The sequence below is a fragment of the Dromaius novaehollandiae genome, chromosome 17 (assembly GCF_036370855.1).
Source record: "Dromaius novaehollandiae isolate bDroNov1 chromosome 17, bDroNov1.hap1, whole genome shotgun sequence".
Lineage (NCBI taxonomy): Eukaryota > Metazoa > Chordata > Aves > Casuariiformes > Dromaiidae > Dromaius > Dromaius novaehollandiae.
The window spans coordinates 10,065,972-10,088,408 of record NC_088114.1 but is presented as its reverse complement, the minus strand read 5'-3'; the positions used below and the strand labels follow the sequence as shown (position 1 = coordinate 10,088,408).

Below are 22,437 nucleotides of genomic sequence, written 5' to 3'. Positions count from 1 at the left end.
TCCAGCCTAAAGAAGTGTTTAAGCGAGGAATGAATCTTACTGAGTAGGGTAGAAAATTGCCCCTAAAAATGAGGAAGCCAAAGGGAAAAATCTCCTACATCTCCCTTCTGAGCAGGACTGTCTACACCTGGGATCCTGCAAGAGCACCATTCTTTACTTTAAGATCTTTTTTTTTTTTTTTTCATTTTGAAAAGGCAGGGAGCATGGTCTGGCTACAAAGGAAAAAAGAATGGGCAGGAGTTTCCTGTCAAATCTTTTTTGCTAAAATAATAAAACTTCAAGTCAAAAATATATATCAAATATTTGTGAATTAATGTTATATCATCAGGTATTTTGAATGAAGAATATCTGCTTTTTGGGGGGAGGAGAAAAACTTATAAAAAATCTGAGTGAAAGAAACATTTAAGTATTTATTTATATGTAATACATGGTAAAAGCTTCAAAGAAAAACGAAATACTTCATAGTGCTTCAATTAAGTTTTAAAAAAACCCCAGTTTGGGCAGCAAACCAAAAAATCAATTATTTGTACAGCTCGTCTACAAGCACACAACTCCTCCAGAGCCCTGGGGCTCTATATAAGGTATAGCTTTCATTAGCCAATGAAACAAGATATGGATGGGCAGGGTCGGTGCCTCTGCCTCACTCAAAATGGGATGGACAGATCTCCACAGGTACTCATTTCCCAGCCGCCCTCATTAAGACACGAGAGACAGCCAGGGGCTCAGCATCATGGAAAATGCCACGCTAAAACACATCATCTTCTACTATGGGTACCTTAACTGAGATTTGAAAAACAGTAATTTGCGGGTGAGATCTAAGATTGGGCTAATTTAAAAAAACAATCAAATCATTGCTTTCTCTGAAATGAAGGTCTCCCCCACATCTCCCTCCTGACTTTCCCAAATTATATGAAGTATAATATTTTAGTAAGTACATATACTTGAAATTAACCAGTAAAGGCTATTGAAAGATCAGGGGGCTCTCAGTCTGATGCCTGGGCTTACCAAGCAATGGCTCACAACAGCCTATTTTCTTCAGTTGCTAATAATGGACACTTTTGGAGAAACATCTTCACCACTCATGTTCTGGTTTCAGGGGAAATTTTAAAATATAAATCATTGTTCTTCCTAAGCAGAACATTTTGTTGTTGCATTTGGATAACTGTCAAGGAAGGAAGAAAAGGTGATCTGCTGTCAACTCAGCAGGAATAATTGCTATAGTTTATATAAAGTAATAACTCTGCATTTCCAGTTTCTACATGTATTATTCCTGTTGAATTATTTTGTTTGCACCATTACGCAACATGATGCCTTCCCCAGGGAGTGCAAAAAAAAATTAAGGGAAGACGATCCTTACTCCTGCAAATGCTACCCCACCCAATTAGTAATAGCAGGAAGGTGTGAAGCTCAGGGGACAATGTATTTAAGAATATGAACCTTCACAAGCAAAAAAAAAAAAAAACCCCATCGCATGAACTAATACTTTTAAGCACAGATCTACCAAAATGAGAATAAAAAATAGTCTCAAACCAACAAAATACACTGATGCCAGCTTTTTAACAGCTTAGAAGAAGCCAGTGAGGATTAATCCACAAGCCTAACTTAAGCCTCAATTTCCTTCCACTCTACAACAAAGTTTCTAACTCAAGCTGTTGCTAGTAAAGCATATTGTTTCACTGATGCATGGATCTTTCTTTTTTTTCTTGGCGTGCAGAAAACTATGATGATACATGGCAGCAGTCCCCCAAAGTCTTGTTGGACAACAACCCTGAGCAGACTTCCTTCAGACCATTACGTGTCTCTCTCTCCATGTCAGCCTCTGTTTCAACTTGTTAATTTACTGTGCCATAAGCAACATCAAATGGTCTCTTAGGCAACATGTTGCCCATAAGACAGAGGTTGGGGAGTGCTCATCTTCTGCATATGTCTATATTGCCCAACGCAGTAATGTACAAAGAAATCCCGGACTACTTCTATGCAGGGAGGGGTGCAGCTGTGCTAGCCCCTGTTCTTCTGCTTTTACGGTTATTCAGCCACCCGCTTACTATTAAACCACAAAACAGAAAGCAGAGCATCACTTTGGTATACCACATATAATTATTTGCCCCTAAAGAGTATCCTTCCACCCCCGATTTTAAACTGAGTTGTACACATGCATGAAGAGGGCAAATACAGCTGTGAGACTGCAAATGATTATCTATCCTTGCCTGTTGCAGTCTAGGAAGATGTGGTGACTTCCCAAGGCCAGAATTTGCATGGAATAGTTTAGCTCTTCCGATTCCCAGTCCTCTGCTTTATCCCCACTGGCAGCAAAATTAAAAACTACATAAAATTAAGTCTCTGCACCTGCTTTGCTTCCTAGGGGAATAGCGATATTAATGTATGTAGAAAGTGTGTCAAGACAGAGAACTTTTTATACAGGCAACAATATTTTCAAACACTGAACATTTCCTCAGTTATCTTCACCGTATTAAAATATGTCCAAGAGACAGAAAGCCACATTCATTTCACTGAGTACTGAACACTGATTGCATTTTTAGAAGAAATTTTCTGTTTAATAAAAGCTTCAGCATTCTATTTTAATTTGTCTCCTGATTTTTCTCTAGTTTTTAATTCCACCATGGGATTTGAACTGTGGCCTGTCCTACATTTGTATAGCCAGCAAATTAATTCCTCTGTACTTCAGTTGGTTCATGACCTGGAGTGAAGACCCTATGGCCTCAAATTCACAACTGATTCATAAGTACTTTCTTCAACTGAAATGAACAAAAATGTTCAGATGAACCTGCAGGAATAACATACTTGAAATCAGCTCTGATGGTACTGCAGACCTTTAAGGGTATGTGGTCAGAAGGGTTAAAATAGGGGATCAGCTTTGCCACCAATTCTTGCAAGATGTAGAGCCAAACACTTACTTAAACTCCTTCCTCTCTCTACTGCCACCTTTTTCGTATTACTTGCCTTTCAGTGTTGGCACCCTATATATATTATTTGCTAAATACCCTGCAAATGTTCATTTTTTTGCAAGAAGTATTTTTATTTACCCATTTGTCCAAAGCCAATACAACAACAGTATTTTGTTCCTATTGCATGCTTGGAATAGAAATGCTCATAGAGTACTTCCTTGTCCTGAGGGCCTTGAAATGAATGCAACCTGCCATTAAAATCACTGTTTTTAAGTAACCCAGTCATTTCTCATCATTCTTAATACAGCGAGAAACCATATCAAACAACTGGCTTTGGTAAGTCACTCATTTTCCTCTTGATTGGTGCAAAAAAACGTATCTGTCCTAAGGATACAAAGCTTTCCCTGAGTATTTGCAAATCTTCCATTAAAGCTTGGAAAGCTCTGCAAGTTACATTAAGGATGTTCACAAATCTTTCCCCCATTTAATAGTATAATTACTTGATTGGTTTGATAATAAATCAAAATCCATGTGAAGAAAGATTCATGTGCTTCATATAAAATGAATCACAGGGAAAACATTTCACAATTAGCAGTCGCTCTTGCCTTACCTGCCATAACTTAAGACACATGGGCATGCCCAGCTTGGCACCCATCTCCGGCTTTAAGGTACAGACTGACGTCTTGGATGGCAGCTCCAAAACCTGAACCTGACATCAGGAAAACAAGAGTATTTGGTCAGGCTCCAGTTCAAAATTCTGCTGTTAAAAACAAAAGTCTTTTAAGGTGATTAAGGCTAGGGCAAGCTCTTCCAGTAAAAACTCTGTCTGGAAGAAACTGGAGAATGCATGTTAAGTTGGAGCTGTAGGGTAATCTACAGATATCTAAATAAATGCATTGTTTTATGGAAGACCAGATAAAACTGCTAGAATATAACATATCCTCTTCTTCCCCACTGCTCTTTCATCTGTATTTTATAATCTTTCATACAGGGGATCATACTTCAGGCTGCTTCATCTAAAAATTACTTCCCTGCTTCTTCTCCTCTCCCTCTCCCCTTTTACCACCTCTGTTGCTAAGTTTCTTCAGTTGTGGACACTAGCATTATCTCCTCTGTTCTGGCATGGTAACACAGAGCTTTTGTGGATATATAGGCACTGCACATATTTAAGGTACATATTTATTTCCTGTCTGACTCTGCACCAGCAAATTTTAAATCTAAGAATTCTCTGCTAATGCAAGCTGGAACACTGATGGTATACAGGTATTTTTACTACAATATTGTCTGATCCTACTTTGAATAGGGTCAGACAATATTGTGTTAAACACCTGCTGTCTACATAGCTACTGTTGCTTGCACTGATGATAATGAATTATGGATTTGATTTTTTTTTTTTTTTTTTTTTTTTTTTTAGCATAGGGCAAGTCTTTCCTCTGCCAAGGAAGTAGCTCATTTCCACCTCAGGATGATGGCAGGCAAGATCAGTGGAGTCTGCCTTTGCAGTTTGGCACTGGCAAGTTTTGTGTGTCTTGACTGACACAAAAGAGTCTCGCTCTGGGCTTATGCTTGAGCCCGTAACTATGGAGAAAGTGAAGTTCTTAGGTATCAAAAAACTGCTGCCAGGAATATTTTTTCCATATCACTGTTTCTCGAATGCATACTTAAGATCACTGGGGTGATCTTTTATTTTAATTCAATAAACAATTGCCTGCGTTATTTCATAAAATTAAAGGACTTCAAACATTTGTTAAATCCAGCATCACCAGACATTCTAGGTTATTTCAGAATGTGCAAAGGCCCAATATTGCTGTCGGACAGCCCCAGTCATGCGAATTTCCTTAAGCATCTGAGATGAGGTATTAGACAAATATGGCTCCTCTGGGAGCCATCAATCAAGACCACGGCAGCTGCAATGGCTTTCCAATCCCATACCTTTAGTTCAAAGCTTGCCAGAACATCTTCCTATTTCTAGAGATTGTCAGCCAGCCTGCCAAAAGCCAGCTGCACTCTAGGACTGCAAGTCCACAATGTGCTAAACACAATATACAGAACATTTTCTAAAGCTAATTAACAGTGAAACAGGAAACTGTTCTCCAATTTTGAGGGATAGGGACAGTGAAGAGCCATCCAATATATGGATGAAACCTGTGAACAGACCAAACTTTGATCATCTGGGAATTCTGGTTCCTTGGAACTACGCTCTTGACAACAAATTCTTTTTTGCTTGGCAACTTTCTTGCTCTCAACATAGTAACCTAGTTAGCCATCACAGGAAATGGGCTATAAATATGAAGACAATCTGCTCTCATCTAGCATCTTTCATCACTGGCTCTCCAAAGAGCATCACCTGCTAGATCCCAGGAAGAAAGATTGAAACTGCAACTTTACATAACAAAGAAAGAGGTATCACTGTGATAAACGCACTTCTGCAGGTTAAAAGAAAAAAAAACTCCTTTGCTTTACCTTGATTCAAAAGGGAAAAACTGATACAAGGGCTATAGCTGGGCTTGCCAAGGACAAAGGAAAAAACAGAGATGAGGAGAGCTTTTTGCAGAAGGCAGTCAGGCTTGATCTGCCTGTGCTAGACTGACAGTTCCAGAGACTGTCTGCATTAGAGGCAACTGAGCCTTAGAAATAAATACTATTTCATATATCTTGACAACTGTAACCTAAAACTTGAAGTTCTGTGTTTATATTGGTTTTGCTTAATAGGAGAAAGATTTGCCTTTGCCTGAGGTTAACAGTGTTCCTGGGTGGCTAAAACTGGCCACAAGGAAACACACCCTTTTTCTTTTTCACATTAATAAAGCTTTTAACATGTTTCTGGCAAACTGGCAAGAAAAGTGCGTGTAACTCATAATTGGTGATTTAAATGCAATCATGAACAAATAAATGCCTGTTCAGATCTCATTATTTATGGACTGAACCTGCTTTAAGACAAAATTACTCTTTTTTGGGCACCAGCCAAGCATAAACACTTATTAAGTCTTAATTTTAATCATAAGCCACAAATGTACTGTGTCTCACACAGTGCTGCCTATTTGGAAACACTATATATTATGGGAACTTATGTGAATTTATGGAATCTTGACACAGTTCTAATGTAAAGGTTCATACACCGAGTGGAACTCTTTTACTTCAGGAGACAGCAAATCATTATCAGTTTGCACAGCCCAAGGATACAAGCGAAAATAAAATAGAGGTGAGTTGTAAGAAGGAAGGGAAAGACATTGTGGTAAATGTCTTCTCTTTGGATTAGATGATTATTTAATTCTTCATTAACAGAATGCATGTGTGTGTAACTCTTCCCTACCTGGCATAAAAATGCACTTTTCAATTTTGTTTAATTTGAAGTTAAATATTTTTGAACACTGCTGTAAAATGGATGCAGTTTTTTTTGTTTGATCAGAACAACGTATGGGACTTAACAATGGTTGTATTTACTGGTTACAGTAGTTGTGTTTACTAGCTCACTCCATTCTGCAAAATGCTGAACATTCTGGCTGTGATCCAACAAAGTACTTAAATATGTGCTTAACTTCTGAATAATAAAAAGTTCACATTCTCTTGCAATGCAGGCACAATTCCCACATATTACTTCGTATACATACAATGTAATTCTCAGTTTCAAGAGATGTGCCTTAAAATCCATGAACAATTTGCAATTAGCTACAATATTTCATTTATTTATTTGTGCCATTTTCTTTTTCTTTCTTACTTTTGGTATTCTGATTAATTTAATTTAGTGTGATAACTGCAAATATCCAAGAAAACAAAAATACGGTTTCTACAAAACAGAAGTGGAAATTGCCAAAAAAGCTGTCAGTTACTGTTGGCTGTGATAATGGGTATTAGGTGTGGATGCATCAAGTAGGAACTAAAATGAAGCCTGCAATCATCTCGCACAGAGCAAACCTCTGGTAGCTAATAGTAATTCAACTACTTCCAGGCCACGTACCAGTTAAAGAATTAGCCCGGGGTGAAAGACCATGCATCACATTACAAATCACTTGCACCCTCCCCTTCTCTCACCAGACATGACTTTCAGTTTCAGATGGAGGATGAGCACCTCTGTCTGATGACAGACTTTCTGACTATTAGTTCCCCAGAAGGATGCTAGATCCCGTTAACAGAATTCAGCAGCAGCACCAGAGGAGTTTTCAAAACTCCTGCACATGAAAGACCAGCAGCAGCAGCAGCTGCAAATATTTGAATATCAGACAAAACTTGGGACAGTGTCCTTGTTATTATAGCATGAGTTATATAATTAGGTCATCTTTCTGGCAGGTAAAACTAGCAACCCCAAAAGGTTCCTTGTCCCACCTTCTCTTGAGCAGAGTATTTGACAGCCCTTTTGGACTATCTTATTTAAGAAACAAAAGCAACCCCTTGCCAAGCACCAGAAAAAGAAATATTTCCTACCTCCTCTAGGGATTTGGCTGCCATGGCCATTAGCCAGCGCCCCTGTGCCACCTTTAACAGAGAGCATCTGCAGAATCCCACATTCTCCGTGAAAATAGAATCCGTCACTGAAGTCCGTCCTTCTGCTAAATCCCACAGGCAGATCCTTTGGTCACGACCCTGACTTTCACAATAAAACAAGTTGTTCTGTGAGCAGCAGAACTGAGGAAATCTGACTTCCTATAGGTAAGCTTCTCTAAGATGGGTCTTTTACATCTACTAAGGAGTAAGCTTACTACAGCTTTTCCTTCTGTTGGGGTATTAACAGGGTCTTTTATGATATGTGTGAGAACTCACTGTCACTGAGACCTCTACCCTTCACTGACTGTAAAACTGGCCAACAGGTTCAAAACCTACCGGGAAGAAGGAAGACTTGTCATATACTCTGCTATCCCAGTAAGCCATGTTTCCTTCGGAAGACAGACTTGATCATACACAGTAATACTGTTTTTATGTGCAAATATTTATGAATACTTACATTTTAGCATTGATGATACCTAATTTAAGAAGACTAGAATCAAAAGTATACAGAGAACAGCTCATTTAACACTCTTTTACCCTAGCAGTGTAATACAAATATCAGGCATGCTGACAATTCAAAGAAACAAATGGCAAGACAACAAAGACTACATGAAACATAAATAAAAAACTAGTTACTCAGTGGTCAACTACCCACAGTTACAGTGATGGCAAAGAGGGCTCTTACCATCATGTATGTGGGGAGGAATAACAGCAATGAGTAACAGGAATTAAATAATGGAATATTATGGCTGAAACATCCATGCAATGGAGTGGCTGGGGCTGCATCACAGGTGTACTGGTGCAGCTCAAGCAGAGCCTTTTCTGCCTATCTCTCCATCCCACAGAAAAGCCTGTGTCTTGGTCCCATACAGTAAGACTGAGGAGGCCAGAAGAAGGGTAGAATATCTATTGTTACACATTTACGTGATTCCAGTTGCCCAGAAGAAACTACTACTGTGGAGAAGCTATAGTTGTTTCAATCCACAAACTACAGTAGCACAGGATACCTTTCCTCATGTTATCACCTGGGATAAGGAATCATCAAAAATACCCTATCCGTACATTATTTTAATTAGCAGTATCACTTGACAGACATATGAAACCAAAACACAGGTAGACGCAAATCTACAGACTGTTGAGACATCAACATCAATACAGAAACTCCCATCTATTGTTCAGTTGAGTGACAAAATATCAAGATATGTATAGCACTGGACATACATACAGCATGGTACTGCAAGAAATTGCTGTGATTTAGCTTTAGAACAGAGAAATAAAAATATAGGTAACTGCTTTCCTAAAATTACACTGCTGTGTGAACTCTTATAAATATACAACAAAAATAGGGAAAAAGGAAAAACTCTATAATTATACAAACAATACTCATTCAGTATGATTTTATAGAGGAGAGAGTTGATAATTCTACTTAAGCAGATAACAAATATAAATGCTAATGAGTTCCACTGTATATTATAAGAGATGTCTTCTCTAGATAAACATGTCAAAACATCTCCAAGTCACACAGACACTTTGGCATCTGCTCTACTCTAGATCACCTGTCTAATCCAAAGTACACAAATCTTCCCGACCTTCCCTTGCTAAAAGAGAACACAGTAAGGCAAAGACATGCAACTCAGAATTCCTGCTCATTTTCAGTGTCTTCCATTCTCTGTCTCTGATTCTTCTCTTCCTTCCTCACTTTTCCCCCCCTTCCCCTTCTTACAAACCCTTTGTTTTAAAATTGATCTTTCCTGGAAACCAGTTGCAAAGTATTTGTCAGCTTCCAATCCAAGTGCATTTGCTTTTCCCAAAGACCTAACCTGATCTCAGTGCAGTAATAAAAGACACTATGGACCCCAAGCTGTCATGATGTAGTCACACATGTATCATAAACAAATTGATCATACTATTTTTTCCACTTTTGGTTCAATCCACAAACTACAGTAGCACAGGATACCTTTCCTCATGTTATCACCTGGGATAAGGAATCATCAAAAATACCCTATCTGTACATTATTTTAATTAGCAGTATCACTTGACAGACATATGAAACCAAAACACAGGTAGACGCAAATCTACAGACTGTTGAGACATCAACATCAATACAGAAACTCCCATCTATTGTTCAGTTGAGTGACAAAATATCAAGATATGTATAGCACTGGACATACATACAGCATGGTACTGCAAGAAATTGCTGTGATTTAGCTTTAGAACAGAGAAATAAAAATATAGGTAACTGCTTTCCTAAAATTACACTGCTGTGTGAACTCTTATAAATATACAACAAAAATAACGTATTCCTTTTCTAATCAAGTATATTACAGAAACAAAAATAATTTCCTCTGTTTTTTTAACTGCTTCACTAACCTAAGGAGCCTGTCTTTAGCATCCATTGTTTCCACGCAGTAGACAGACTTTCTTCCATGACCATCCAGTGCTGTGATCACTCTGCGTGTTTTCAGGTTCCAGACATGAACAAAACCATTCTCAGAGCTAGCAGTAAGAACAGAAGGCATTCAGTGTGACCATTACCTACAATCTGGTAAGACTGTCTGATACTTTTCCTTCTTTTTTTTTTCCCCCAAAAGTGAAGTTGTGTGTACAAATACACCCATCAAGCACCAATCATGCATTTTCTTGCTTTCACAGATATTATTTATCTAAACAATACATTTTGTTTTAAAAGGAAATGTCTGTATGATGCTCAACGCAGCCGTAATTCCTGGACAAAGATTTACTTACCCGGAGAAAAGAATCGGGAAATCTGGTTCTTGGCCTCCACAGGAAAAATGCAGTGTGTGGACTGCAGCACTGGTACCTCTTAGGACAAACTCTGGATCCGGAGGTGGCAGAGCCATCAGAGCGATGAACTAGGGGAGTGAGAGGAAGACACAGATAACATAGTGGGCAAAGCAGCCTAAAGTGAAACTACAACTTTAAATTTATTTTGCTCAGGACATGTGCATGTTATAGTCCCTTTCCATTTGAATTGCCATTATTGGATGTTATTTCTATTTGCCATACAGTTCTGCATAAAATGTTTCCCCTTAACACTTACTGATCAAGCATCTACCAAATCTGCAAGGTAAGTGCTGAGCCAGCCATGCGTATGCACCTCTCATGTACTTGTAAATACAAAATTGTTCAGCTATTCTCCACGTTGCAAAGTGGGCCAACAAGAGCTACAGAATGCTGGATACTGGATACTGAGAAATTTAGTGAGCAAGTTATCACTTAGCCCTTGGCAAGTCTTCCCCCTTCCTCCCAAAATAATTCTATTTCTGTGCTTTCTACTGACAACCATTTAAAGCAAAGCATGGCAGTGACTATATCAGCTGAAAAGAATTTCAGATGAGATTAGAACTATAGTAATTCTCATTACTCTGAAGTGCTTCAATTTTTGTTTCCTGGCATGTTTACTTGAAAAAAGAAACGCAGTATTTCACACTAACTTTGTGACTGCTGCATTAAACATTTCATTCTAGGGGTTTGTATTCCCCAAAGGAGCAATAGGGAGATGGATACTTTCAGCTCCATGTCTTTGGTTCAAATGTGGCCCAAGCCAGCAAAGAACAAGACAAGTATATCGGCAAGTATGTTGCTCAGCCAAACACCTAAACACGTGAAACCTGAAGCACAATTTACCGTGAACTAACAGGGATAGTTTGCATGATCCGATTAGACACACTCTTACTGACCTGGCACCTTCACAAAATATTTCCACAGCAGAAAAAAGACCATTCAACTTAGCACCTTCAATGCTTCTGCAGGAACTGCCTGCAAAGAGGAAGGGCAATGACAACTCTCCCTTGTTCCCACTTGCTGCAAATGACCTGGACCAGTGCCGGGGCAAGGTAACTAGCAGCTCCTATGACTGCAAATACAATTGGCAATTCACTGGAAAATACATTATAACATGCATGACAAATAAAGCTTTCACTGCTTTCTGTGAGACATTACTAGCCATGCTTCTCCCTTTCTGACCTGTATTCATATAGTCTGAAAAGGGCAGCTTAGTCACCACAGATATCAGCTCGCATGGCTCTCTCACATTCATGCATATGTTAGACCAGATTAAAAAAAGTTTTCTAAATTCTGTAAGAGAAGAGCAGCAGCTGTCTGTCTGCCTGCTGGTTCAAAGCAGAGGAATTGCAGAGAATCAGAACAGAGCAGCAGAGCTGCAAGTTACATAGTAAATTAAAACAGCTCAATTTTTAATTGTCACCCCACATCAGCATCAGCTTTTTGAATTTAATGGAAGTACTGGCTATTGCAACTCATTTGCAATTAGAGATTCAGGTCTACCTTGGGTTTTTATAGATCACTAATCACCATGGTATCTACAGGTTCTAATTAAATACAATTATCTTTTAGGACTAGTGATGAAACAGAATTTTTCAGTATAATGTGCATTTCTCCCTCAATAGCACTGTATAATTACGTATGAAAATAATGAGCTCAGTGGATAACCTCCACGTTTTAGTGCCCTGACTCATCTGTTTTATGATGTTGTCTGATAATCTAGACTCATGACAGGCTGGAGTAAATTTTTAGATGATTACATGCTTTACAGGTTCTCCCCATGGTGAGATCCAGCTCCCAAGTGCCTGTCTGCAACATGCTTCACCTGCGTTATAAGCCTGTCTGTTAGAATAAGGTTTTTGTCAATGAAGATCACCTCACTGGGACACTACAGCTGTCTCCTCTTGCCCTCCAAGTGACACTTTGTGGAACTGCGTAAACGGTGTAACTAGAGGGGCAGCGTCCCTCTTCACGGCACGGTGATCCCAGGTTACTGTACCGAGCAAGGAAGACAAAAACAGAACTGAGCCAACCCAGAGGCTATCTGGGATTACAAGGCGGGTTTTTAATAGCATTTTTCTAATTACCGACACAGAAGTTTTTGCTGACAGACAGCGAGTGTGTGCGTGGCTGTGGGGAGGGTTTTACCTGGCACGAAACAGATGCTTCTGAAGCATGTCTTTACAAGGACAATACTTCAGAAAAATCCTCGAACTAGATGTAGGAAAAAAATAACAACTCTATACATACTTTCAAGCTATAAGCAAATGAGGTGACTTTTCCTTGCTTGGAGCTGTTTTTTTGCTTGCTTTTGCTAATCAGATACACAAATCTGGAAACTGGGTTTAATACTAAATCCATGTTGTTTTCTCTTGTGCATACGAGGTGACTTGTCACTATTACTTCCGATCATGAATCGGCAGATGAATGGTTGTGTGACAGTACTGAGTGTCTCATTTTTCTCCCTGCAAGCAGTACAGTGGTTTGGGCCTGAGGCAGTGACCTACATAACTACGAAACCGCAGCCGTGCTGCCTTCTCCATCCGTGAGCTTGGACAATTCACTTAAGACCAACACTTTAATAAAAGTTCTCAGGTACCTAAAGAAGCCAAAAGTCCCATGAGAATGAAGAAAAAAAAGAAAGAAAAGGATGAAAATTTGGTGCACTGGTGCTCTAAAGCCCCAAGAAGGCATCCATCTGCTTCTGCTGACATGTACACATCCTCAAATATATGACATTTAGCCTACCTTCAACTCTCCAGGTAGCTCAGTATCCCCACTTTACTTAAAGGGATAATGAAATACATATTAGTATAATGATACTAATAGATAATGGCTACAAAGTGCTCTGCTAAGCAGACAGCTATAAATATGCAAAATGTGATGACTGTGTGATGGATTAAAGCCCCTGGGTAAATTTTTCAAAAGTGTCTAAGTGATTTAGAAGCCTAGGAGTCATTTTCAGATGAACTTTCAATCCTAAATCTCTAGGACTTTTTGAAGTTTCATCCCAGGTGTCTAAAAATGAGTCCTCTAATTAGCACAACATTTATTTTCTTGTTAACTCCATCTAGCCTCAGGGAGACCAATCCGTTCTTGTTATAACGGGGGATATCTGTAGTAAATTTAATTAAATGAATTTACTTAGTATTAAGGCTAGTCTGAGAGCAAAATCTCGCTCAAGGGCTTGAACTAGCAAAATGAAACCTACAGAAGAAAGTTCATTTAAATGTATCTCAAGACTAGATTATATGTTTGTCCCTGGGATAGCCACGTGCTACGACTCCTGCCTCCTACAAAAGGACATTGAAGGATATGAGTTGTTTTGCGCATGGCACTGTTTATTTGCAAGAGGTTATCACAAGTAAGAGATGCAACACTTCATCACCATGTTCTTGTCTTGTTTTTTAAAAGATGTTCCCTCCTTTTTATTTCTTCTAGCCTTCCCTGTGCTGGTAACAGCATCCTCCTTCAGGAGCTGATCTGTACTCCGAAACGATACAGAAAACCAGAGGTATTTTTGGCAAGGTGCACTGCAAGCACTTGGGCTTGCATGTAGATTGCATTTGATACAGGAGCAATGAGGGGAAAATCCAGCCGTTCAAATTAGTGTTTCGATTAGCAAGTGGCTGTGTGTACCACACATTAGGTACTAAAAAAAGATTTTGTCTAGCAAAGTATGTTTCTGCTAAATGCCAAAACAGTTGAATCGCCTTCAAAATTACATTCTTTTAAAGAACAATTCATTATTAATATCCTTCACAAAACTCACTTTGTTTAGGTTGCAATTAGAATAATCTTCAAGCCATTCGAATTTCTATACAATGGTATTCCAGTATCATCACTTCAGCATTTGATATAGAAAAGTTAAGCTTTTATTTAATGAGAGTCATTTAAAATATGTAAATGTCAAAAGGATTACCTTAGAAAAATCTCTCAGAGAATTAAAAACATTAACAGATTCCCACAGGAAAAATTCCAGCAGAATTCAGCAACTCTCCTGTTCCCACTCCTGTCACTTGTATTTCTATCACACATCGAAGCAAAAACAAATTGCTATTAAAATATCATCCAAACACCCTCCTCCCCCTACAAACTTCACAGTTCAGTTTGAGATACCAATGGCTCGAGCAAAGACAAAAAACCCCATCATGCTCCTTTTTTCTTTAGCCTCATTTAAAGTAGTAAAAACTTGGTGGTAAAAAGAGCTTTTTCAGGTATAGGAGAAATAAATCTCTCTAGGCATGTCTAGCAAACTGATTGGGGACTGAAAGCAGCAGCTGTGCAGACATAATTACTACTGCAAAATATTCAACACATCCAGGTGTGCTCACCATCAGATATATGAAATCCCTGTTATTTTTTCGAAATTCCTAGTCTACCAGGTGCCACCCTCCCAAAGGAAAAGTCAGAGCAAAGAATGAGCTGAGGAAGATGTGAATAACTTGTTCTTCCTCATTTCCAGGCTGTTTCTATTTCATTCATATAAAATGCCCTTTTCGGACTGCACTTCCGTGCCTACCCTGCACTCAGTCAAAAGTTTCACAACACCGCAGCGTTACACAGGCACAGCTCCACCGCACGTCTGTGCTTTCAAAGGGGGTCGTTCCTGCAGAGGAAGTCAGTGGAAAGAAGAGACTCCATCAAATTAATACTGCAAGGCAAACAATTCTGCTTATTCCACTACATTTACAATCTCCGACACTGAAATACAGCAGGCAGCCCTTGCACAATGAGCTTTCCAAATGCAATTCTCCCATGTTCTGGCTTCTAACTCACCACGGACAGTTGGGTTCGTAGCGGTGCAATCTTTGCCCGAGAAACACCCTTATAACACGGCTGCCTGGGACCACGGTGGCCCTTTGCCATTCAGCTGCCTGCTGCCTGGCTGGCGAGTTTCTGCAGTAGCAAATGCAGCTCAGGAGAGGCCCAGCAGCACCCGACTCGCCTCCCCGAGGGACACAGCGGGCCAGCTGCCACCGCGGCTGCCTGCGCAGGGCCGGAGACGGCGGAGCGCTGCCCGGATCGCTGCAAAGTTCAGAGCCCCGGAATATATGAAAATTCACTCATCAGTCAACTAACGCCACAGCATGGAACAATTACCCTTTCGGGCTGAAGCTCCGTTTGATATCTTTGGTGCTAAATGTAGCTCTGGACTGCATTATATTTCTAGGATTCCTTCAAAGCTAATTTAAAAAAGAATTCATTTCAAGCAGAAATTAAAATTGGTAGAAATTTCTGATTCAATCAGTAAACTGTACTAGTAAAGCATTCTTAATTTTTAGAAGTGTAGCCAACACTTTCTGTTAGAATTGGTTATTTTTCATACTGCTACCTACTTCTTTTGATTACCAAAGTAGAGATTATGCACAGTGATGTATTTTTGTACTTGAATTCAAAACCTAAACCAAAAAAACCCCAACAATCACAACAGTGGACAGGAAGTATTCAACAGTGTGCTTGCACTGAAATACATAAAATCAAGAATGGAGTCAAACTGATCAAATTCTCTTGCTTTTGAAACTCGTTAATCAGCACCACATCAATGTCAATGAGAACGCCGTGATTTATATGACCTAGCTGCACAATTCGTTATCAACTGTTATTACAGACCTGTTGCCACACAGCCAACACTGCGACTGCCAAGCCGCCTACTTTTCACAGGTTGGAAATACTAAATGCTGTCAGAGCTTTCATTCTAAATGGTCACACAATTGTTATTAATGATGAACAATGACTGCTTGCTCACAAAAACACTTCAAAAAAGTCTAATTTTGAGAACTGCTGAGAACCTCTATTTCCTATTGACTTCGAGGAGGTTGGGAGTTCACCCTCTCTCAGGCAGGTTCGCTCCCAAACTTAGCTTCTCTCCTGACATTTAGACAAGGAATGACGGAAGTTTCCACATTTTAATTGTAACAGTCAGTGAACAAATAGAAAATAAAACTGCTTATCAGCCACTGGTGATATCCCAAGAAATCTTATAGGAGCAGAAAATGACTAATAACCAACATTTTTAATAATTTCCACTCAGATAATGGCTCCTCACAGTATTAGCACCTTTTTTGCCTCTAAGCATCCTCTAACTGAAAGAGACTAAACCACAATATACTGTGATTTTAAGTAAAGAAGTTTGCAAGAAAAACGTGTATGAATATCAGCGAGTAACCTTCAGAAATAGCTAAAACCTAGACTTGCATCTTGAGGTTCACTTTCAAATACTTACGTCTGCAATTTTAAAAAAAGTCACTGTACAATAATTATTTTCCATATGAAAACATAGATTCAGCATGGGAACAAACCTGAGAATGACTGTAATTATTTAAAAGATACTGAGTTAGCATATGGATCTCATTGCCACTTATGCATTTTGGTCACCGAAACAAAAAGCTATTAATCAATATGTAAAAGCCATAAATTAACATAAACATTAATCATTCTAATACTCCCACTGTGTCAGACTGATAATTTTTTTTTCAGCCTTTCATTCTGACATATTTGCCTTCAGCTATCAGCTGGTTGACCTTTTTTAACAAAGTTAAACATTTTGGGCATTGCAAATCTTTCTGAAGTAAACATTTTGGAGACAGCCAAGTATCATGGATACATTTATGCCAGAAATATGGGGACTGAAAACATGAGAGCCCCTATCTTACATGTCATTGCACTAGCTTTTAATATGAGAGTCTAAAATACAGCAGGAAAATTCAGCTGAAACTGATGAAATTTTAGTGTTTCACAAACAGGCTCATTTTGCAGATGAGGGAAAAGAAACCCATCTGTTTTACCTTCTGAAACCATTAATAGCTTGGTAAAGTGCAATGACATAGCTACAGAAAGCCTTGCTGGAGAAAGAAAGCGGACACAAAGCACGTAGCAGTTCAGCTCAAGGACAGACTCTGCATTGGGCTCATGCAAAAAAGATGCAGGACCACTAATCCAAATCTCCTTGGAAAAAAAAAAAAAAGAGTGTGGAAATGCACAATATAAATGGGAAAAAAAGGATTTACACAACTGTCTCACTATACCACAGCAGCAGATTTAAAAATGAATTTAAATTTGCACACTTGATAAATCATTGCAAACTAGCAGAAAATTGATAAGCCAAGGATCATCAAAAGATTGTTTTGAGTAGCCTTTCAGCTCAGCCATGCAGAGCAATCTGTCAGCCACACAGCTCTGTCGGCCCATCCTCCTTAATTAGGGGTGCTGCCTAGTGCAGCATCAGCTACAAATCCTTTGGTTCCAAGAGCTAATAATGTCCTTAAATAGCATGGGCTTAATTAAACATCTTCCAGACGTTTTAGCAGACATTTCCTGCAACAGTCTTGTTTAGTAACAAACTATTAAAAAGAATTGACTGAGAAGAAATATATCAAGTTGTTACAGCAACTGAAGTTATTTGGGCCAGAATTATATGTCTGCAATTAAGGATTCTGTAACTCTGAGCAATTAAAATATTATTTTATTTGAAAACTAATTAATTCTAAACACATATTTTTCCCATGACAAACTTTTATGATTATTTAATTTATTCAGTTCTAATTACACTTTAATTAATCTAGTCTTGTATAATATTATACTGTTATTCTGGCATTTGACCAACGAAGACAATAAATTGATTGCAGTTCCGTTGCGCAACGGCAGAAACTGTCATGCCAGTTTCAACACCACGTTTATTTATTTGTCTGTTCTATTACTTTTCTTTTCCTCCCGCAGGGCATAGGAACATGAAACACAATACACATCGGATGACATTTTGTCTTCTATACAGTGGAATATATAGTGAAGTGTGAAATATAGCTTAAATATAACTTAAGAGTTTTTGGAATTAAAGAAATGTATATGTAATATGATATTACATAATGAAAAAAGTTATAGGAAATTAACTTACACTTCTAAAATATATCATACGGTGACTTATCAATTGATTCCTGATATAGAGGACCATGTGCAGAGCTGCTAGAAATGGAGTTGTTTCTATTGACTTCAAGCTCTGCTCAGGATCTGGCCTGATGCTGTCAACAATAAGGGAGAAAGAAGCCAAAACCCATTTTCATACTTTTCTTAAAATTACATTCATTTTAGTACCTCATTAAGTTTTACAAGACACCACATTTTAATTTTGTGTCAAGTTATCTTAGTTTCAATTAAAACAAAAGAACAAGAACCCTCTTCTTGCTTTATAAATACTTTTATTTGGAGTTAACTATGGAAAAACAGAAACGTATACAACTATTTTATTACACAGATAATTTGGAGTGTTGTGTTTTATTTCGCTTTGGCCACAATTGCGGTAAAAATGACTGTCATTTACAGTCAGAAGCCCTCAAGTTTATTTGAACATTGGTGTCCCTGAAATTTACAGTTCTTGCAATTTTGGTGGGAGGAGATACCAAGAAGTGACTCCATTAGGAAGACATGATGAAGCAAATCTACTTTACATGTACTTTTAAAACTTCTGTCTCTATTCCTGGCTATATGCGTTCTTCTGCTTATGAAATAACCCTCTGCTGGACACACTTTACCAAGAGCGATACACCTTGCAGAGGTAAGTAAGTATACCAAAATGCACTGCCAGTTGAGCTCTCTGACAAAGCTTTCCAAAATATTTTTTATTTCCCCACTTTATATTTCATAGAAGAAAAAAGAGAAGTGCACACCACATTCACAAAACAAAAATTGATGAAAGAGGGGGAAAAAAGGACTCTCCACTTAATTGAACAAGCTAAGTACTCTCCCAGCATTGCCACAGCAGGGGATATATTTGTATCTGGATATCGTACTTGTTTCTTCTCCCTCCTCCCAGCACACCCACTTTGCTTATATTCTCAATATTTGTTTCATAGATATTTTTAAAAATGGGTCAAAATACACTTGGAAATTGTGAATAGTAAATTGGATAAACTGAAGTAAGCATAGAAGGAATATTAAATAACCGCAGACAGCTCCTGTTTGTATCCAGCTCATGCTCCAAATTCCAAATTCTGGTCCTAATCTACACTCGCACCAACTGTCAGATGAAGTCGGTGAGGCTGCTCAAACGAGGAAGGGTTCGCAGGATTCATGCATTACATCCGTATTCGTAACACTTTTCTCCCTCGGAAGCCTCCTGCTTCTGCGCAAGCCACAGTACGGCTGCGAGACCAGCATGAGTCCGGGCGAGGGCAGGCAGGGAGGCGGAGGCGGGGAGAGCAAGCGACTTGCCCAAGGTAGCACAGTCACCACAGCCGGGATTAGGACTCCACTCCCCGACTCCAGACACAGACCGGCTCTGCCCGTTGCCAGTGAAAGTCACACGCCAGATAATATTTAAAGAAACAAAACAGTGTGGACAGTACTCTAATCTGCATCTGTTCATTAAGCTAAAACTTTAAATCCTTATTCAGGTGAACTTCCAGGGTCAGAACCAACTGTGTTTCAGTAACGACAATACCATTTGGTACATATATTTTACTTTTTCCAATAATCCTTTTAATAATTTAAAGAAGGAAAGACAGGGTCATGTATATCACTTTCAAATATATCATTCAAAGTAACAGATTATAAAGTATTTTATGTTATAAAATACCCCTAAAAATTCAAGCATAATTACTAATAGCATTGCCACTTCTGCATTAGGATTCGAATTCAATACAGTACAAGCAAATGCCATCTAAATAAGCCAAGCTATCAGAGAGCAAATTAGTCCAAGAAATCTAACAAGAATCCCTATAATTCCAGTGCAAATAGAAATGACATTTACAAAGCAAATATTGCCTGAACATCAAATAAAACAAATGCTTATTTTAACAGCTGAAGTTAAGCTTACATTTTAGATACAAACCCACAACTGCTCTTTCATGTTAGTTTGATCATATAATTCTACATCTATTTTGCATGAGTATGTAGGATGCAGTAGTTAAGTATGTTCGCCTCCACAACACTCTGAGATAAGAGTAATCACATGTTAAACAGTTAAATGGCTAAAATGCAAGGGATATTAATAAAAAGTTGGTTGAGAGTCCAGCACCAGTTGAATACTGATGATGCTCAATTCCCAGTTTCCAATACTGTTCCCTATGCCTGCAATGTTTTGATCAATAAGTTTCTCAATATTTTAAGTAGTAACACTAATAACTATTTAGCAAATGGAGAGGAATGAAACAGAAGTTACAGGACAGAGTTACATAGTTTATATATGTAACTTCCAACTTCACTCCTCCCATCCAGGATATGCTACTACTGACCAAAAATGTAGTGAAAAACACAAAACTGTTTCACCACCATAATCTGCAACTTTGAACAACTCTACGGTACCTGAACTTGAACTCCCAGCCTTTGACTGTGCGCTGAACAGCCCCCTATTGTAGTGCACTTTTATGCTGGCAGGAACTGAAGTGTCAATCTTTCATCAGATAATCAGATTATGTCATGTTCTGACCAAATTCATTAGGGAAACTTTTACCAGCACTATTATCTCAAACCAGAAAATCTAGATCAAAGTATAACCGATTTTACAGCACAATAAAACTGTTATAAATATTTAAACACTAATTAAAAGGCCTCTTTTGTTAAAAAGTAAATAAATAATTGAAAACTATCTCTTCTTATAAAAGCTACCCAAGGCAACCATATTTATCTCATGCTTCTCAGAAAACCAGGACTTATACATGGTGGAGAGGGGGAATAGATGCACTCAAAAGCAGTCACTTGAGAAGACGGGGGATTGCTAGTTTTAAATCATTTGCTTAAAGCAAGCCACACTGAGTGCTCACTCTAGTGACAAAGTATTAACCCTTGAATGTCTTTGCTAACCGCATTCCTATTGGAGGATGGCAGCTACTTACTGCATCCAGAAGTCCTGGATGGACACCATCTCAGCATGGAAGAGAGAAGAAACAGTTTTAAAGAAATCCTGCATCAATGATTAGTAATTTGTTATATTTTCTAAAATATCCATGATCCTGTCTCCTGAGCAGATAAGGTTTGGCAGACCTGTTTTCTGCTTATAAGCAAAAACAAACACTAAAAATGAGAGTATACTAGATATTTTCCCTTGTCATTTCCATTTCAGGTGGGTAGCAAGCACAGCATAAGGAGGACACAAAGAATTCCTATTAAGATAATTAACAGAGCAAGGAACTAGATACAGACTAATCCATGAGCAGGAGCAGCAACAAACAACAACAGGACAGTCATCAATATTGATTTCACTTATTTTTCAGTACTATAATCAGATTCTCCATCTGTAATTCAAACTTTAAAAGTATGATAATTTACGGAAAGAGGATTAATTTAGCCATTTTGAGTTAAAGACGTATTTCATAGTTTCATCCCAAATCCTGTATATTGTTAGGATCCTTTCCCCTTTGAAGACTTAGCAAATGATTGAAGCTTCTACTTTCTGAGAAACAGATAACACAAGACTAGTAATCCGACTCTAAGCCACTGGATAAAGGCAGTTTGTTTCCTCTTAGCCCATCTGTCAACACCTCTTCAGTAATTAGTCCTAATTATTACAAAGGGCTAGCCTCCCATTCGCATTATTAAATCAGAAATAGTATCATAGCCAGGTATCTTTCAACACCTACCAGACTGGCGACCTTCGATTTCATTGAATCTTCTATCAGTATCCGCCTTTGGAAGAGCCTAAGCAGTAATTTTAGCATCAGCTTCAAAGATGCAGATCCCACGGTGGAATTCCAGGGATGCATTCATACCCCCCATGTGACAGCGGAGCAAGCAACACAATTGACCTTTGCATTGTTCGCTAAACTCCCGTGATATAACACACACATCTCCATTTTGTACAATAGAACTGGTTTTTGCATGCGTGCTTAGAAGTGCTTCTTTGAACTAAATGTTGGTAGGAAAAATAGTGAAACTGTCTATAAAAATGAGGGTTAAATCTTTGTTATGAAAAATACATATTTGGAACAGTAATTTTTTTTCACATCAAGAGAAATATGCAACCAGTAAATAATAACTAAAGAATATGCATAAAACCTTTTAGGTGTGAACAAGACTTAAAATGTTTCTTTGGTTTATTTTTGTCCTATAGCTGAAGTACTTCCCTGGAAAAGTGGAGAACAAAAAAGGACAGTGGCATCAAAAGCCTCAAGGAAGCAAAGCTCAATTAGCTTAACAGAGGTTTTAGTCGGATTTTTTTAAACTCCTCATTTGTGTTCACTTTTATTTAACTTACTGAAAACAAGAGAAAAACTGAACTCCCATTAAGTATCAAGCACTCCATTTCTTTTGA

General features: G+C 38.4%; 1 protein-coding gene across 3 annotated transcripts in view; it reads right to left on the bottom strand.

The window, feature by feature from the left end:
- GNB1L (G protein subunit beta 1 like) overlaps positions 1-22,437 on the bottom strand; it is a 43,378-nt gene that overhangs the window by 7,265 nt on the left and 13,676 nt on the right. For 2 of the 3 annotated variants that reach the window (XM_026106887.2, XM_026106886.2), the window contains exons 2-5: positions 10,134-10,261; positions 9,759-9,884; positions 7,329-7,491; positions 3,517-3,615 (exon numbers count right to left, since the gene is read on the bottom strand). In XM_026106887.2, the coding sequence (XP_025962672.2) occupies positions 3,517-3,615; positions 7,329-7,491; positions 9,759-9,884; positions 10,134-10,261 (516 nt within the window). Of the gene's footprint in view, positions 1-3,516; positions 3,616-7,328; positions 7,492-9,758; positions 9,885-10,133; positions 10,262-12,069; positions 12,355-22,437 lie in introns of those variants that run through there. The other variant, XM_026106885.2, reaches the window with a different exon arrangement.